The 18,611-nt window shown below is 44.9% G+C and overlaps 1 protein-coding gene across 1 annotated transcript; it reads left to right on the top strand.

The window, feature by feature from the left end:
- Positions 1–261: 261 nt before the first annotated feature.
- Positions 262–9,387, top strand: LOC134477661 (uncharacterized). Its single transcript, XM_063256160.1, has 2 exons — positions 262–891; positions 6,281–9,387. Exon 2 carries the CDS (start codon positions 6,348–6,350, stop codon positions 8,220–8,222), a length of 1,875 nt encoding a protein of 624 aa, XP_063112230.1. The 5' UTR covers positions 262–891; positions 6,281–6,347; the 3' UTR covers positions 8,223–9,387.
- The last annotated feature ends 9,224 nt before the right edge of the window (positions 9,388–18,611 follow it).

Raw genomic sequence — 18,611 nt, 5'->3', positions numbered from 1 at the left:
TTTCATGCTCCTAAGGGCCCTGTCAGCATATCCCAACTTTGAATGAGCATTAGTGAGAGGAAGACTGACCCACCCTCTGGTGAGTCTGCAGGTATGCCTACAGCTCTGCAGCTTCCAGTGGTAGACAGGATCCAGCATCCATCATTGGGTCTGGCAATGAAAGTTGTTGATATGCCCAATCATCAACAGTAGCATTCTATAGGACATAGAACAATATATTTAGGGTATTTTGGGTTTTGGGCTGTTGTGGCCACTTGTTGGGAGCCTGGCCGAGTGATATGAGGCCTGTGGTGAGGAGTGAAGCCTGAGCTAGATTGCCCCTCCCGTCGACCGAGTGATATGAGGCCTGTGGTGAGGAGTGAAGCCTGAGCTAGATTGCCCCTCCCGTCGACCGAGTGATATGAGGCCTGTGGTGAGGAGTGAAGCCTGAGCTAGATTACCCCTCCCATCGAGTATGCCAAGATGGCGCCCATTTCCTGCTCCCTAGCTAGTAAACAACACGCCCTGTAAGCTAGTCTGCCCAGCAACAGCTGACGCTGGCCAATCAGCTCGTCTTGCCTACTTTGATGTGATTGGTCGAGGTGTCCATATATATGCTGACACCACCCCTGGGGCGAGAACACACACACACACCAAGAAGAGGGACTGCTGAGAGAAGCACACAAGGAGCCGTAGGGAACGGACCAGAGGAGGCTTCCCTCAGGCGGGATCCGAGATCCCGGAACAGGGCGTACGGAGAGAGAAAATAAACCAGAGGCTATCCGCCGACTACTCGTGTCGTGTGTTTTTTCCTGCCGGCCGGGAACGACACCGACATTTGGTGGCCCGTACGGGGAACTGATCACCCCCGAGACGAGGCGGACGACGCTCCAGTATTGCTCTGCAGGACAGGTGAGTAGGGGATAAACCTGGGCTCTGGGTGGCGCGCACCTACAGGGCTTTTTAGACTCCCCTCAAGCTCACGTGTATGTGGCAGGTTAGCCTCACACGGTGAGAACGGACTCCTCAGTGACAGGCATGGGCAACTTACCCACTAAGAGTTCCAAGTCACTGGTAAGAGCGGTGAAAGACCTGCTCAAGATTTCAGGTATATCAATGAGCTCCAAGACACTTACGGAGTTTCTCCAACAAGTAGATGAGGCGGCACCCTGGTTCCTGCCGACGGGGCACTTGTCCCTACCTTGCTGGGAGAAATTAGGTAAGGATTTAGAAAGAGCAGAAGAGGAGCGCCGACTCCCACTTTCGGTTCGGCCGCTCTGGGAGATGATTCATTCATGCCTCAAAGGGGAGAGGAATGGGGCTAAGGATAGCGCAGATGGGCTCTCTCAGGCCCGCCGAGCTTTTGAAGGGGCCCGTTCGGAGTCCTCCCGAGAGGGGTCCGTCGCAGGGAGCGTGCGGAGGCGCTCGCGAGAGCGAGGCAAGAAAGAGGTACCCCCTGCCTCGGATTCCTCGGGCTCAGATACCTCGGAAGGCGAGGACAATGAGGCAAGTGACCCCCCTAATCCCTTTGCAGCTTTACGTAGAGACCTAGTCAAGATGCAGACAGACCTAGAGAAGGGAAGGAAACTCCTGAGCACTCCCCAACGGAAAGCCGTAGAGCCTTCCGCGCCACCCTGGGAGGTCCCAAACACCGGTTCCTGTGGTGAGATGGCGGCCTGGGGCCTTCCTCCGTCACCCCCCCCATGGAGGGAGTGGCCTGGACCGTTGTCACATGTAGGGCCACCATCTTGTCTGCCTGGCGACCCGCCATCTTGTGCCCCAAAGACTGGTCGGCCATGTTACAAAGAGATACAATTTTGTGATAGGGAGGGACAGACATCTCATGGGGAGGCACCACCCTGTGAAAAAATGCCAAGGTCCCAGGGAAGGTATTTTCGTAGATGGACATTTAGAATGGAACAGATTCCTCAAGGGGCGAATGAGTATGAACAATGTGGGCTTTATCCGGTGCTCCTGGCGCAAGGCCAAGGACCCAATTACTGGGAACCACTGGAGATCAAGCAAATTAAGGAGCTTAAAAATGCGGTTGCCACATTTGGCCCTACTGCTCCTTACACTATAACTATGTTGGAGAATTTGTCTGCCGGTGGCTTTCTGACGCCCAGTGATTGGACCCAACTGGCTAAAGCCTGCCTGGCCCCCGGGGCTTTTCTGGATTGGCGCGCCTGGTATACTGAGTTTGCCGCCGAACAGGCTGAAAAAAATGCGGCTAGGGGCCATAGGGGGCAAAATGAGGATATGCTTATGGGTAAGGGTCAGTACGCTCAAGATCAAACTAGATTCCCTCCAAATGTGTATGAACAGATACATAACATAGGCATCCGCGCCTGGAAGCAGGTAAACAACACAGGGGTGGCCTCACAATGCCTCTCTAAAATTGTTCAGGGCAACACAGAACCTTTTGTGGATTTTGTGGCCAGAATGCAGGAGGCAGCTGACAGACTCTTTTCAGATCCGAGTGCTGCTGCTCCTCTTATTAAACAGTTAATCTTCGAACAGTGCACCAAGGACTGCAGGGCAGCCATAGCACCCCATAAAGGTAAAAACATAGAGGCTTGGATTAAAATTTGTAGAGAAATAGGGGGGCCATTATCCAACTCAGGCGTGGCTGCCCTTTTAGCCGCCGCCTTACAACAGACAGGGCCTCAGAAGACCAATCACCCTGGTAAGCCCAGGGGATGTTTCCAGTGTGGGGATCCCAGCCATATAAGGAAAAACTGCCCCAAGACCGGACAGGGGGAGTTTATATCCAAGAGACAGGAATCAGACAGACGAACGGGAACCTGCGAAAGGTGCGGTAAAGGTTCTCACAAAGCAAAAGATTGCAGATCTATTTTTGATGCCCAGGGGAACCGTATTAGTGGCAGGGAGACTACGGAGCCAAAAAACGGCCAGAGGGGGCCCTCCTTACGGACGGGCCCCCACTCCCTAGACAGGACAACACAAGATGGCACCCCCCCACAGGGGCCACCCCCGGGCCAGCAGGCGTGGACCTCTGTGTCGCCTCCAGACTCCTATTAACACCCGATATGGGCGTTCAGGTGGTTGAAACCACCTCCAAAGGACCACTACCCGACAAGCTAGTTGGTTTAGTGATTGGACAGTCCTCCACAGCCCTCCGGGGCCTTACCGTGATCCCTGGAGTTGTAGACCCAGATTATTTAGGAAACATCAAAATCATGGTACAATCTCATATAGGGACCATAGTAATTAATGAAGGGGATAAGATAGCACAACTTTTACTGTTCCCCAGTCTCCATGAGAGACCCCGGTCCGGTCAACGGGTTAGAGGGGGTCAGGGACTTGGCTCCTCTAAGGAAATTTTTGAAGGACTTCATATGACTCTTGATAAAAGGCCCATGCTATCGCTCAGGATTAACGGAAAAAAGATAACAGGACTCCTAGATACAGGGGCAGACCGTTCCATCGTCTCCAAGAAAGACTGGCCTCCTAGTTGGCCTACCAACACAGCTGACAACACACTCCAAGGATTGGGGATAGTGGCTGCCCCCCAGGTTAGTGCCGTGACCCTGCCTTGGGGTGATGAGGAAGGTCACCGAGGACATTTTCAGCCTTTTGTTTTGCAGCTGCCAGTATCCTTGTGGGGAAGAGACGTTCTCACCCAGATGGATGTCACTCTTACATCCACCTGCTCTCCCCAAGCCAAAGGGATACTCAAAAATCAGGGATATGTCCCCGGCAAGGGCCTGGGCGCAGCCCTGCAGGGCCGGACATCCCCCGTACCTGTAGAAAAAAGGGAAGGTAGACACGGGTTGGGTTTTTCCTAGGGGTCACTGAGAAACTTCTCCTGCCCGCTCCAATTAAGATTACCTGAAAATCTCAAAATCCAGTTTGGGTGCCTCAGTGGCCCTTACCCAAGGAGAAGCTTTTAGCATTAACTGAGATAGTCAAAACCCAGTTTCAGGCGGGACACGTAAAGCCGTCAACCTCCCCTTAGAATACCCCTGTCTTTGTTATCAGGAAGAAATCAGGCAAGTGGAGGCTGCTCCATGATCTGAGGGCTGTCAACTCACAGATGCAGCCCCTGGGGGCGATCCAGAGGGGACTACCAGCCCTCTCAGCCATCCCTCGGTCCTGGTCAGTCTATGCCATAGATCTTAGAGACTGTTTTTTCTCAATCCCCCTGCATCCAGAGGACACCCACAGATTCGCCTTTACCCTACCCACCATTAACCAAGAGAGTCCTGATCAGAGGTACGAGTGGGTTACATTACCCCAGGGTATGGCCAACAGTCCCACCATGTGTCAGATGTATCTTGATTTTCTACTGGCCCCCTTGCGTGAAGCCTTCCCCAGAATTAGATGTATTCATTACATGGATGATTTGCTAATCAGTGCAAAAGATGTGACTGAGTTGGAGGATATGCTTGGCCAATTGGTCAGGGCCCTGAGAAAGGCAAATTTACATATTGCCCCTGACAAGATTCAGGGAGGAGACATAGTGACCTACCTGGGCACCAAAGTCTCCCCCACATCGATTTCTCCACAAAAGGTAACCATCAGAACAGATAGCCTAAGGACCTTAAATGACATGCAAAAGCTACTGGGAGATATAAACTGGATCAGACCTTATTTACACATCCCTAACTCGGACTTAAAGCCCCTGTTCGACCTCCTGAAAGGAGACCCGGATATTGCCTCCCCCAGGGAGTTCACCCCGGAAGCCAGAGTTGCTCTGAGAAAGATAGAGGAAGCCCTAAGTACAGCTGCATTGCGGAGAATTGACTCAGAACAGCCTTTTGAGGTCTGCTTGTTGCAGACCGTTTCTCAACCTACGGCAGTGATTTGGCAAAAGGGACCACTTTTGTGGGTGCACCCTAAGGTCTCACCTGCCAAGATTATCGAACATTATCCGGAAACGGTCGCTTCCCTGGCCTTGGAGGCACATGGCAGGGCTATCCAACATTTTGGCTCTGCACCCCATGCTATTCGGGTACCCTATACCGCTTCTCAAATAAAAATCCTGACTGCTTGTATAGATACGTGGGCCATCCTGAGATGTGTTTTTCTTGGGGAGATAGACAACCAGTTCCCCAGGGACCCCATACTACAGTTTGTTACTCAGCATCCGGTGATATTTCCTACAATCACCGCGTCCACACCACTTACTCCTGCAACAACGATCTATACGGACGGGTCAAAAACCGGGATAGGGGCCTATGTGGTCTCAGGTATGCCTCCGATCAGCATACAATTTGAACCAGATCAACCACAGGTGGTAGAGTTACAAATTGTACAAACCGTCCTCGAGAAGTTCCCAGGGGCCCTTAATATTGTTTCTGATTCAAAATACGTTGTTAATGCCATGCAGGTCCTTGAGACTGCGGGCCCGATTAAGCCAACTTCCAAAGTGACTAATTTGTTTTTGTCTATCCAGACTCTGCTGATAAATAGACACAACAAAATATACATCACTCACATAAGAGCACATACGCGCCTGCCAGGGCCCATGGTACAGGGCAATGCGGCAGCTGACGTGGCCACTCGCCCGTTGTGGATACTCAATATGTTATCTTCAATAGAACAAGCCCGTCTGTTTCATGACAGATTTCATGTCAACGCCAGGACGTTAGCCAACCAGTACCACATTTCCAGGGCTGACGCGCGGGACATCGTACGGTTATGCGGCTCTTGCGCCACATACACACCCGTCGTGTCAACGGGAGTTAACCCCAGGGGATTGATTCCTGGCGACACTTGGCAAATGGATGTCACACATATGATAGAATTCGGATCTCTTAAATATGTTCATGTCTCTACGGACACCTGCTCTCATATTATATTTGCGACTGCTGAAACTGGCGAAAAGGTGTCTCATGTAATCAATCACTGCCTGACAGCTTGGGCCGCATGGGACAAACCAAAAATATTAAAAACTGATAATGGACCAGCTTATACAAGCAGAGCCTTTAATGAGTTCTGTGAAAAAATGGGGGTACAGTTAAAACATGGCATCCCATACAATCCCCAAGGTCAAGGAATTATTGAAAGGGCTCATAGGAGCCTTAAAGATATTCTACAAAAACAAAAAGGGGGAATAAGTCAGGGCCTGCCCCCAAAGGCACGGCTCTCCATGGCACTGTTCACATACAATTTTCTGAACCTGAATAACAACAATCACTCCCCGGCCATGGAACATTGTAATCCATCTCCTGGCAATAGGGGATGGGTGAAATGGAAAGATGTCCTGACGGGACAATGGATGGGCCCGGATCCAGTAGTTAGCTGGAACCGAGGTGCGGTTTGTGTTTTCCCACAGGAACCAGGACGAGAACCATTGTGGGTCCCAGAACGGCTGACGCGCGTGGCGAATCCAACGAAACATAATGCAGGAGACACTCCAAAACTCAACGGCAGCGGACAGCCTAATCAAGATCGGTCCGACCAGGATATTGCTGCTCGACCGAGGAATACCGTATGACTTATGGGACACAGTAATGATTATGCTCTCGATAGTAATTGGCTCTCTTTTAGGGTACGGTGCAGCCAGAGTGGCTAGGCCACGCCGCCTTCCGGCAGCCCCCTTCCTTCTGGTTTTGATGCTCACCACCACTACTGAAATAGGAGCAGACTTGGTGTGGGCAGCAATACATCATCCGCCAGCGCTAGCCGCTATCTCCACCACAGCCCCCTCTCTCCCAAAGTTGTATGCAAAAAACTGCTCCGCCAGATTGCCTTGCATACCAGATATACCGTTAACCATCAGACCCATACGTTTTGACCTTCCCATCACCAATGATGTGGTCATTTTTTCCACTAATAGTAACCCCTCGTGTCACCGGGGATCCTGCGTTAGCTTCCTGCCCCTCCTTGTAAAATGGTACAATACCTCCCTGACGGTGAGGTTGTCTGTCCCATCCCTGCATTCGCCTGGATGTTTTAAAGCTGGCACACTTAGCGGCGGAGTCATCACTTTTAACTCAACCTGCAAACCCCGAGCAGCCATGCACACCCGTCCCGATTTCCCCACATGCCCATACCGTGTGTCCCCAAGCCGAAAAAGACAGATGGTGGACCTGTCACAACTTTCATGGCAGCCCTGTACTGTCGACGGCGTGGGAGTGACTCATCTAAACATGTCTTGGTGGTCCCGGTTCTCTCCTCCATCCGGTAGTAACAACATATTCGCGTTGACCTGGTGGGAGTCCTACCTGAGAGTGAACAACAAGTGGGCAATAAGCTTCCCCTTCCCCCTTAATGAAAATTGGTTGTGTCTCTCCACCGGAGCCTGCATGGACTTAAGACCCATGCTCGCTATTAACGCTTCTGCCTCTAATGGAACCACCAATGTCACCCTTAATTCTGAGGCTGCATGCGTAAAACCGCCCTACTTATGGGTATTCTCTGCTGACATCTCCTTTAAGTGCAGTAACCAACCATGCTTTACAGGGAACTGCTGGAATGGGTCTTTCCCGTATGCTATGTTGGCTCTTCGACCCCCACTGATGTGGGTTCCCTTTAACGAATCTGTTTGGGTTCATCCCGTCTATCAGCAGGACCAACTACCCATGCTCAGACGTAAGAGAGATTTTGGGATCACAGCGGCTCTGACAGCACTGTTCGTGACTCTGACTGCGACGGCTGTGACGGCTGCCGTTGCTCTGACCCAGTCTACGCTGACGGCTCAGGCCTTTACCAATCTTACGGACACCACCTCCCTGGCGCTGAGGGAGCAACAAGAAGTCAACCTCCTCCAGCACAACGCCATAATGGCGTTACAGCAGCAGATCGACCTAATCGCTCAGGAAGTCCAGGGACTCTGGGAGGTGGCTAACAATTTATGTGACGCCAGATGGGCATTCACCCAGTTGTGCGTTACCCCCATCCAGGTCAACCGTTCGGCTTACAGGCAATTTCAAGATTATGTTCTCACCACCTATAATTCTTCCTTTTGGAACGCTAGCGTGCGCCTGGATATGACTATCCGGCAGCTAGATCAGATAGAGGTGCCTATACTTACAGCCTCCTTTTTTGATGATGTCCTAAGCCAGATAGGCTCTTTCTTCAAACCTTCGTCACTTCTTGCGTATGGGATCATTCTTGCTCTTGTGGCTGTCACTCTCGTGACTCTTAGGTGCCTGCGGTCGATAAGGGCGACCCAAAAGACACATATGACATTGATGATGTTGCTGGCCCAGAGTCAAGGGGATTCCACACCTAGCGTTTTCTGGGCTCAGGCTAGAAAGGCACGGCTCCTTTAACCAGTACGTGGCTGCCCTCGCCATTATTCTTACGGATGTTCTAGTATTATTACGTACGTCTCCTTCCCCGTCGCGGCTGCGAACTTAGACTAGAAGGACCCCACGCTTAAGGCGTGTTCCCATTGATAATTAGAAAATAGTAATTAGTGATTGTAGTGAACGGGGATTATGGTTGGTAATTAGTGATTACGCGGTTCCTCAAATGTCACTCGGCAGACCCCTCCGTGTCTCCCCCAAGATATAAGCTTTAAGAGTTGAGTGGGCAAGCCAACGACGGGTAAGACGGGAGAAGTTCTCCTGATCAACCTAAGACAGGCTCTACTCCGAGGGTCCTCTAGGGAGTAAGAGTTATGGCATTGAGATGCGAGACCAAGGGTACTGCAGTGCCATCCGCCTCAAGGGTTGAGGGGAAGGCAGGAATGAATGTCTATATGCATCCAGGTTCGGTTCACAAAAGCCTGGCCCTGCGAAAAAATGAACCACTCACCTTGAGCATGGTCCTGGCGCAAGGATATGTACGAGACAAGGTGATGCACAGCAGGGTATAGACCTCTACATTCTCTCATGCCTCGGCCTGCGAAATAGGCCCACTCCCAGACACCTCACATGGACCCACAGACCACACTATCTTAATAAATAAAGAAGGGGGAGATGTTGGGAGCCTGGCCGAGTGATATGAGGCCTGTGGTGAGGAGTGAAGCCTGAGCTAGATTGCCCCTCCCGTCGACCGAGTGATATGAGGCCTGTGGTGAGGAGTGAAGCCTGAGCTAGATTGCCCCTCCCGTCGACCGAGTGATATGAGGCCTGTGGTGAGGAGTGAAGCCTGAGCTAGATTACCCCTCCCATCGAGTATGCCAAGATGGCGCCCATTTCCTGCTCCCTAGCTAGTAAACAACACGCCCTGTAAGCTAGTCTGCCCAGCAACAGCTGACGCTGGCCAATCAGCTCGTCTTGCCTACTTTGATGTGATTGGTCGAGGTGTCCATATATATGCTGACACCACCCCTGGGGCGAGAACACACACACACACCAAGAAGAGGGACTGCTGAGAGAAGCACACAAGGAGCCGTAGGGAACGGACCAGAGGAGGCTTCCCTCAGGCGGGATCCGAGATCCCGGAACAGGGCGTACGGAGAGAGAAAATAAACCAGAGGCTATCCGCCGACTACTCGTGTCGTGTGTTTTTTCCTGCTGGCCGGGAACGACACCGACAGCCACTGTCTGTTTTTTCATGTCATGAACATTTTGTAATCTGCTCCTAATATCTTATATATATTCTTTTTCTGCTTGGTTAGCCAGAGTTTTACATCTTATGATAGCAGTTACCCTTACTGATACAAATTAATTAATTCTGTTAAAAATATAAATGAGGAAATGAAGGCTGTTATCCATAAAATAGAACCAAAAGATGAGACATAATTATGCAGAAAAAAATAGAATAAAATTGAACCTTATTCCAGGAGAACAAACTTCCAACAAAAATGTTTCAGAAAGAGATAATTGAAGAAATAGAGAAGAAAAAATTCATCAAAGAAATAATAAAAGATTTCTCTCCTTTGGAGGCTGAGATTTCTAAACTGAAATGATAATAATTCTGATTAGAGATGAATGAATGGCTTCATCTTCAAGGAGAAAAAAAGTAACGGATTTAAGTGTTTGGTTCACATTTGAGTTGGATAATTATGGATAAGACACATCAGAGAGTTGGAACATTTGAAAAACTTTGAACAAGTACATATACAAGCAATGATAAATAATCACTAAACTTTAAGGGGGAAAAACCTTTATTAGGAAAATAGAAAGTTGTAAGTACACTGAAATTCAATTGCAGTGAATTATTTAACCTAGAGATAAATAATTGCAAAATTAAAAATATAAACATTGTTGTTTAGTAAAAAAAAAAAAAATGATTCAGTAGAGAATACAGAGAAGAAACATGGTGGAAAATTGAGTTTGATAAAACTAAATCCTACCTTAGAGGAAGTCACCAGATAATGCATAAAGTAGATAAACCAAGAAATAAACATTACCCTATTATTTAGAGAAATAAGATTGCTTTCCAGAGGGCATAATTAAATATGTTGCAGTAATTGCCTCTCAGGTGTCTGAGGCAGACATTGCAGATGACAAGTTTAAGCCTTTTAATACTATTTCATTTAATCCCTAAGGAATATTATGAATACATAGAAATTTGTTTAAATGGACTTTCATCACATACAGAGTTCCCTTAAAGGTAACTTTTATGTGCCTGCAGGCAGAGAGATAAAGACTTACTTGTCTGTCTGTTTGTACAAGACCACCTCAGTTTCAGTTTCCTCTTCTGCTCTCCGCGCCCCCCCCCCCCTTTAAACCGGATATCCCCTGCCCTAGGAAAAGGGAACTCCCAGCTGAAAGGCAGAGATGGAAATAATGTATTCTTTGTGTTGGGGCTTTCCAGTTTTCAGGTCTTAATGTACGAGTTATTGAAAAACAGATTTGATTCAATTTAAGTGTTTCATTACTCATTGATTTCATGACAATCCAAAATCATGTTGTAAATTGTTAAAATAAAAGAAAACATTATTGAAAGGTTCTTGCTCTAGTATAAATTATTTTACAGTTATGGCAATGGGCTAACATGGCGGAAGGCCACAGTGGGAGCCTTTACTCTGAAGGCCACTCCCTGCTTCTTCCCCTTGGCCCAAATTGTTGCTTTCTTTCCTGTTTGCCCACAAGGAAAATTCCAATCATTTCCTCGTACATCATCAGTCCCCACCATCAATGCCCCTTCCAGTAAGAGGCCATATAACCCTCTGCCCCTCTGTATGCAGTCAGAGGAGAAAGCTAACCCCTGGGGGCTGTGGGCTCCTTTCCATGTCCTCACATAAAAAGGGCACTTTCACTTTCTCTCTCCTTCTGCTTCTCTGTTGCACCAGAAAACTCTAATAATTATTATCTTAATAATAAGGACTAAATATTATTGAAAGGTTCATGTCTGCAATAGGTATTTTACGTATGTCACCTTATTTATTCTTCATAGTAATTTTATGAATTAAAACTATAATTCCTCTCATGTTTATTGGAATGATGACCAATATTGTCTTTGGGTTATGGTGGGAAGATTACTTGCTTTTTCTTTTTTTTAGATCGTTGTTTGAGATGGTGCCCTTAAAGGATTGGCATACTTTAAAAAGTCAGGATGTTGTGGAATCCTTAACCAGCGTATGTATCTTACAAGCCTGATATTCATGATTCCTATTTGTGTTCAAGAAACCTTTTCCTGAAATGTTAGTCTTAGATCAAGGATCCAGGGTGCAGGTAGGTTGCCCTTTTGAAAATCTGTGTTGGATTAAGCTGTAACACAGAATCACTTAGATTATGCTGCAGTACCTGGTGTGAGTACTGCAATTCTTTCTTCCTCTGTCAGGAGAAACAAAGAATTCTTACAGTACTCTGTCAGAGTTTGAGCATGACTTCAGGATTTCTTTGTTTTTGTTTTTTACAATTCATGACTTGAAACAGCAGCTCCTCATCACATAGAGTTGATGTGAAATCTGTCTTCTTTACTCTATGAGGTCTTTATGAATTGCAATACTTGGTTCTAAACATCAGCATTCTAGTGATAGTTGGCATCACCCCAAATAACTATATATATTGCAAAGTGCTTTTATATGTATTGTTTTATTTTGTCATATTTGTTTTTATTTTGTCAGCATGACAATCCTCACTTATAAACATTTATTACATGCTACACAGTCTGAAGCATACAAAATTTAACCTTTCAAGATAAGTATTTTTATACCCATTTCTTTTCTTCTGATTTTATTTATTTATTTATTTATTTATTTATTTTGGTACTGGGGACTGAACTTGTGATCTCATGCTTGCCAGACAGGCACTTAGGCCACTGAACTAAATCCCCAGCTCTTGATTTAATTTATGAAAAAAAAATTTCATAACCAAATAATAAGAGAATAGCAATAGCTATTACACTGTGTAGCACTGTCTTCAAATTAGTTATTCAGTAAAAACATAAACTGCAAAGCCTTACAAAAGAAACATACAGATAATAACACAAACTTTTCAAATATAACTATTTATAACTATTATAACTTTATACCAAAAAGGATCACAGTCATTCATAATTCCCATACCTCCATCCCAAAATAACTGCTTCCAGTATTTTAGTGCCTTGCTTAAAAGAGATTTTTATTTAAAAGAAAATAAAACAACTATAATATATCATGAAAAGTTCCACTTGCAGAAAAATGAGGAAAAAAAAAGGATTGGAAAGTAAAATTTCAATAGAAATTCCTGAAATCTAATTTTAATGCATAGATGAAACAAATTAGTATATGTTATATCCATTTTGTGGGTGAGAAAATAAACTCAGAGAAGTGATTTGACTTGCATAGGTCACCAGTAGGTAAATAGCTAACTTTGAACTAGAATTTGGATTTCCTGCAGGGCAAGTTCTCGGTTTCTTTCAAACACTACAGATGCCTCTAGATTTCCAGCCCTGGAACACATTCCAGTCCTTTAGCTAAGTGCCTGGTATAACATTGTTCTCTAGGAATTTTATACTTGCCTACGCTTGTAAGTTCCTTCCCTTTGTGTATGTGTGTACAAGTACACACAATATTCACATCTTTTATGTCTTTAAAGCTTATCTGGGTCTCCTTTTTAGTCAGTCACAAAGTTTGATAGTCATGGATGCGCAATTATTTTTCTTATGCGACCCAGCTCTCTGTCTGTTGAAAGCTATTATGTCTCTCTGTCTCTCCCTCCCTCTCTCTTACTCTCAATATCTACATATAGAAAGATTTATTTATAAAATTCTAGCAGTGATTTTGCTGACAGCTGCTTAGTATAAGTAAAGGGTATATGGATGCCTAACCTTATATTAACAAAGAATTGAGATGAATAAACATGCACTCAGCCTTCCTTCAATTTTCTGGATTGCATCGTTACCATATTATATCAGAAGAATTTGAATCCTTACTTAAAAGGTATATTTTAAAATGAAAACATGGTTATTATATCTAATTTTCTGTCTCTCTCATCTCAAAGTTTTCTAGTCAAAATTAGATTTCAGGAATTTCTATTGAAATTTTACTTTCCAATCCTTTTTTTCTTTCCTCATTTTTCTGCAAGTGGAACTTTTCGTGATATATTATAGTTGTTTTATTTCCTTTTAAATAAAAATCTCTTTTAAGCAAGGCACTAAAATACTGGAAGCAGTTATTTTGGGATGGAGGTATGGGAATTATGAATGACTGTGATGTTTTTTGGTATTTTTTATATTTTGTAATTGGGAAGAAATTTACATAAAATGTACTTTATTTCAGTGATTTCTCTGAGACCAGGCTTCTAAAAATGGAAATTAGTATCTGCACTAAAATATACATGTCATGGTATTTCAAAGCTATAATATTTTTATATTATATGAACACATACAATGAAATAGAAAGTAAAACTCAGGTGAATTTTTAAGTGATGGTACTGTTAGAGATATTTGCAAATCTGATTTGAGCTATAGCTGTAACTACTTTTCTGCTAGTAATTTAGAGGTTGGAGGAAAATTTGGAGAAGCAGTGAGTGTAAGGGATGTGCTCATCTAATAGAAGTGTTGTACACACAATTTGTGTACTGAGAAGAGAGGGAATAACAATCTGTGTGATTCCCTTCAAGTCTAAGACTTTCTAAAGACCTATGTGGAATGCTGGGCCTTAAAAAAAAAAAAAAAAAACACGGCGGAATCTTAGATTTCTAGTTTTGTAATGGTTCCCCCTGGGGAAGCTTATTTGTGCTTGCTGGCATCTGTTTACACAGGGACTTTTTCTTCCATAAATGACCGGGTCACGAATGAAATGATGCTCTTTAAGCCAAAATATCTGTTTCCTTTTCTTTTGCTGCAAAAAGTTTATTATATTTTCCTGTATGTCCAAGACAGAGACCACTCCCTAGCTGATGATTATAGAGTTTATATCTTATATTTAAATTTCATACTCTGCCAAAATTGTTTCTTGGTTTTCAATCCATGACCCATCGTGTATCCCCAGAGCACAGGAAAGCATAAGTACTTGTGTTGGTGGATTCCCTACATCCATGCCTAATTCCCTGATGCCTTGGGAGGACTCTTGGAGTTCATTGTATAGTTTTACTGATGGGTGTGATTAATAACAGCCAAGGGACACAGAGAAAATCAGTAAAGGGGAATGATGCGTGGAATCGTGTTCAGGGAAAGGCAGATGCAAGTGTCCAGATGTCCCTCACATGCGACATCCTTTAGTCCCCAACACTGTGTTGTATTGAGACAACACGTGCAAACAGATGCAGATAAGGTCACCTTGTTAGAGCTGCCCTCTGGTTCTTTTTTCCTAACTGGTTTAAGGTGACATTCGCAGTCTTCCTGGCATGTGTCAAAATCCTAGGCTTCCAGAAGGAGAGCACAAAGTGCACTGTGCCCACACACTGCTCAGGCCCAGCAGTCAATGCTCTCAGTTACAGTGGGAACCTTCTGCAATTTGAATTTTCAGCTGTCAGCCAAAAGACCCACTTTGTAAGCAGGGCTTTCTAAGAATAGCAGCTCAAGCTTACTGTGTTAACTCTTTTGAGCATGCATGTCTTTTTGACATTTACTAAAAAAAAAGGATGTAGTCTTGCCAGCAGAGGAGAGCTTCTAGTGCTTCTTTTATAGTTCGGAGATATGCTAACCATTCCACAAAGCTCCTTTTCATTCAGCACAAGAAAGAATAAGAAGAATTACAGGGAGAATCAGTGGGAAGATTTTTTAATCCTTCACATAGGGCCAAATAAGGAGAGCCTTGTCCAAAGGGGAATCACAGCTTGGCCCAAGTAAGCAGGCATAAAAAAGATGCCACAACCCAGCGTTTGCCTTAAGTATGTGTTGGAGCAGGAAAATATACACATGCAAGAACCCCCGTAAGCACTTAGAGGCATCTTACTGGCTTACTGACAGGGGCTAAGTGCTGACTTCAGTTTAAATACACAGTCATCACATTAAACAATGTTTACTTGCAGGGATCCTATTGTGTCTGGCTGTTATGTCTCCTTGATGTTTTCCCCCTCCTCACTCCAATGCACATCATTAGTCAGCCTTTTCTATTGCTTTCTTGATGGCTCTGGGTCCTTAGCTTATCTTTGAAGGTTCCACCTCTTGGGTTGAGAGAGTTTCCATAGTTCTCTTTTTCTTTTATTGGTGCTGGGGATTGAACTCACAGCCTTGCGCTTGCCAGCCAGACACTTATTCCACTGAGCTAAATCGTTGGCCCACCTTTTTCTACTACTTACTAGCGTTTCATGGTAAAACGTGATACCACTGGTTATCCAGTAAGGGAATGGTGGTGGGAGGAGGGTAAGCATTTGATGGGATCTCACCTCCAAAATATTGTGTAGGTTGATATAGATGAAGAGTTGCAAGTGCAGTGGTGCCTCGGTTGAAGAACTTGATTCTTTCCATAGTTCTGGTTGCAATCCAAATTGGATGAGACATGAATCAAATTCAATGATTAGGTTCCATGTTGATCTCATGGGGAAATTTGATTAAATTCTCATCCGATTTGTTAGAATCGTGGAAAGAGTTAAGTTTGCCAACCAACGTACTACTGTAAGCGGCCCGTCCCTTTGCCCAGCCTCCCTGTATCATGGAACACAAGCAGCATGGCATTATTTCTTTTTGTGTCCAACACAGCCTTCTGGGAACACAGCAGGTTCTTAAACTGGTGTCTAGGGGAGGGACTGATGACACTGCTCAGTAGCCAAGTGCTTGTCTAGCATGTGCAAGCCTGGGTTCCGTCCCCAGGACCGTCCCTGCTCTACCTCCCTCAAAAGGTTTGTACATGGATACCTACTTGTTCCTCGAACAAATCTCTCTGAAGGTTTTTCTTATTTATAAATAAAGGATTTACTTTATTCTTTCAAAATTCATGAGTAAAAACAGGCTAAGCATGATGACTCAGTACTGTGTTTACCAAGTAGTATTGCGGCATAATCATAGTTTTAGATGCAATACAGATGGAAAATTATTTTAAGAGTTAAAAATTTGTTTGAATTAAAATGTGTAATAACAACCACATCAAACTCATCCATGAAAGTGAAATGAAGGTAACATTTATATTACATTTATATAAAAGGAAAGGGACCTAATTAAATGATATTTAGTAAATAGAGTTCATATGGAGCAAAATTTACTAAGTGGTATATGGTTTATTGAAATTTGGGAAATGTTAGCAAAGTGGAGTGGATCAGATAGCTCTGGGTTCAAGTCCCTGCTGTGGCACTTTCTAATTGTGAATATGGGCCTTTCCCTTCTCACTGGGGGAGTATATTGGTGGGAAATACTGCTCATCTCCAGTCTTGTTAAGACTGTTATGTGGCTAACATGTAGTGGACAGCCAACAATCAGAATTCCTTGAGGGCTAAGTCTGTGCTATTATTCCAGAGCTTTGCATATATTAAGCAAATCCCTCAAGAAACCCTTATGAGAAAGGAATACTCTTTTGGTAGTGAAGAAAGGAGACTCAGAGAGAGTAAGGTACTATTAACTCAAGTCACAGTGAGTAGCAGAAAGGAGATTGGAACCCAAGAGGCCTGGCTCTAGAACTCCTACCTAACCCACATGCAAACACTTTAAGTACAACCTTCTGTCATATACTAATTGTTTCGTCCAAGGGCCATTCTCACAGGTCATTAATGTAATCCCAGACTTGTGCAAACAGATTTAGAGAGTCTCTGCTGAGCTGGCAGTGGACAGCCTAGCAGGGGAATGATGGAGGGACACACTGGTGACAGGCAATGGTGTGAAAGAGGCTTAGATTTTATTTAGTAGGCAACTGGTACCAATTATGAACATCAATATGCTCTAGGTATTCTTTTAGGCACTGGACACTTAAACACCATCTATAGGGAAAGTGGCTGGTTAAGAGTTCATTGCAATAGAGGAGCCTATGGTGCAAGAGGAATCTAGACGAAGCACAGTGGACACAAAAGAGGCAGGGGGCTAATTATGCTCTGAGATGCAGACAGCAGGGGTGGCTTCCTAAGGAAATAGTAATAACTGATCTTTACTGGGCTCACAGAATGTTGTAAGCAGATTGTCATGGCTAGAGTTGTGCATTTCATCTAATACCCTAGTGTGTGCCCAGGAGAATGAGGACCTGACCCTGGATGGTGGCAATAAGAATGGAGAAGGGCAGCACAGGGGTCTACTTGAAGGTGATGGACATGGAAATGATGATTACATGTGACGTCTAAGGTGAGCGGTAGCCTAAAATCCTGGTAGTGGAACGCCACTATCAGAGACGGTTTGTGAAGGGAGAGAATGAATCTATTTGAGTTTGAAGCAACTGTGATAGCTGGAAAAGCAGATAAAAGACTGCACGAAGGAGATGGAAGGCTTTAGGAGAAACTTTCTGTCCAGGAGGACTCTAGAGTTCTATAATAAGCTGCCCTACTGATGACTATAGTTTATTAGCCTTGCAATTGTGGTTCAGGGGATACAGACGATGTATGATTTGCAGAGGTGTGGAGATCCCCTGTGGCATTAATCCCTGAGCTGGTAGGACACTGTCTCTCTGGTTTGCCTGCATCTTGATTTCCTTTCATGAAAAGAAGAGAGAAAGCATCGTTCTAGCTGGTGGATGAACAACTTGGAATCTTGTGAGTTCACTGAACATTCATTTCACAGAGATTTATCTAACACTTTCTCTGTGGAATAGTTCTGGAGTTGAGGGTGCTGCTGTAAGGAATCTAACAGGCCCCGCTCTCCTGGAGCTTACATTTTGGGGGCAGAAAGCTATTAATAAATACAGAAAGGAGCAGCTTGTAGAATGCCCAGGGGAAGAGGACCCAGCAGGATGGGACAATATTGTGCAAAGCTTCTGTTGCAAGAACAAACAAGGTCACATACCTAGGTGCCTTTGTGGAAAATGTCATAAAATGGTCTTCTGTACAATCACCCCTCTCTGCTGCACTTTTGAATTCAGGGAGCAATTCCATAATTACTAAGTGAAAATATAACCTTTGAGGGGCTTTCTACTCATTTGAAGTTAGCTTTAGGCCTGATTTGTAAAATCCATCTTGGAAAGGCCTTGGATATTTATAAAATGAGGAAGATTTATATGCTCTCCTCTGAAGAGAAACCTGAGTGGGACCTTGGGGGTGTGAAAGCCTCCTTTCCAGCTCACAGGCTCTGGGAGGCAATTGCCATCTAGCGGCAGAGTGAGGAACAACCGTGCTAGTTAGTGAAGATGGAAATTGCATGATTGAGTCCTTAGCTCAACCTTGAGTCATTGGCTATGGAAGTACTGCTCTGAAAACCCGCCAGTTTCCTACTCTCACAGAAACTCTAAGACAATAAGACCAAAAAAGAGCTTCTGTTAAAATTAT

This window comes from Cavia porcellus, unplaced genomic scaffold (genome assembly GCF_034190915.1).
Source record: "Cavia porcellus strain 051 isolate PalLab524CR breed Dunkin Hartley unplaced genomic scaffold, mCavPor4.1 scaffold_9, whole genome shotgun sequence".
Lineage (NCBI taxonomy): Eukaryota > Metazoa > Chordata > Mammalia > Rodentia > Caviidae > Cavia > Cavia porcellus.
Note: the sequence above shows the minus strand (reverse complement) of the source record. Positions and strands in the feature narration are given on the sequence as shown.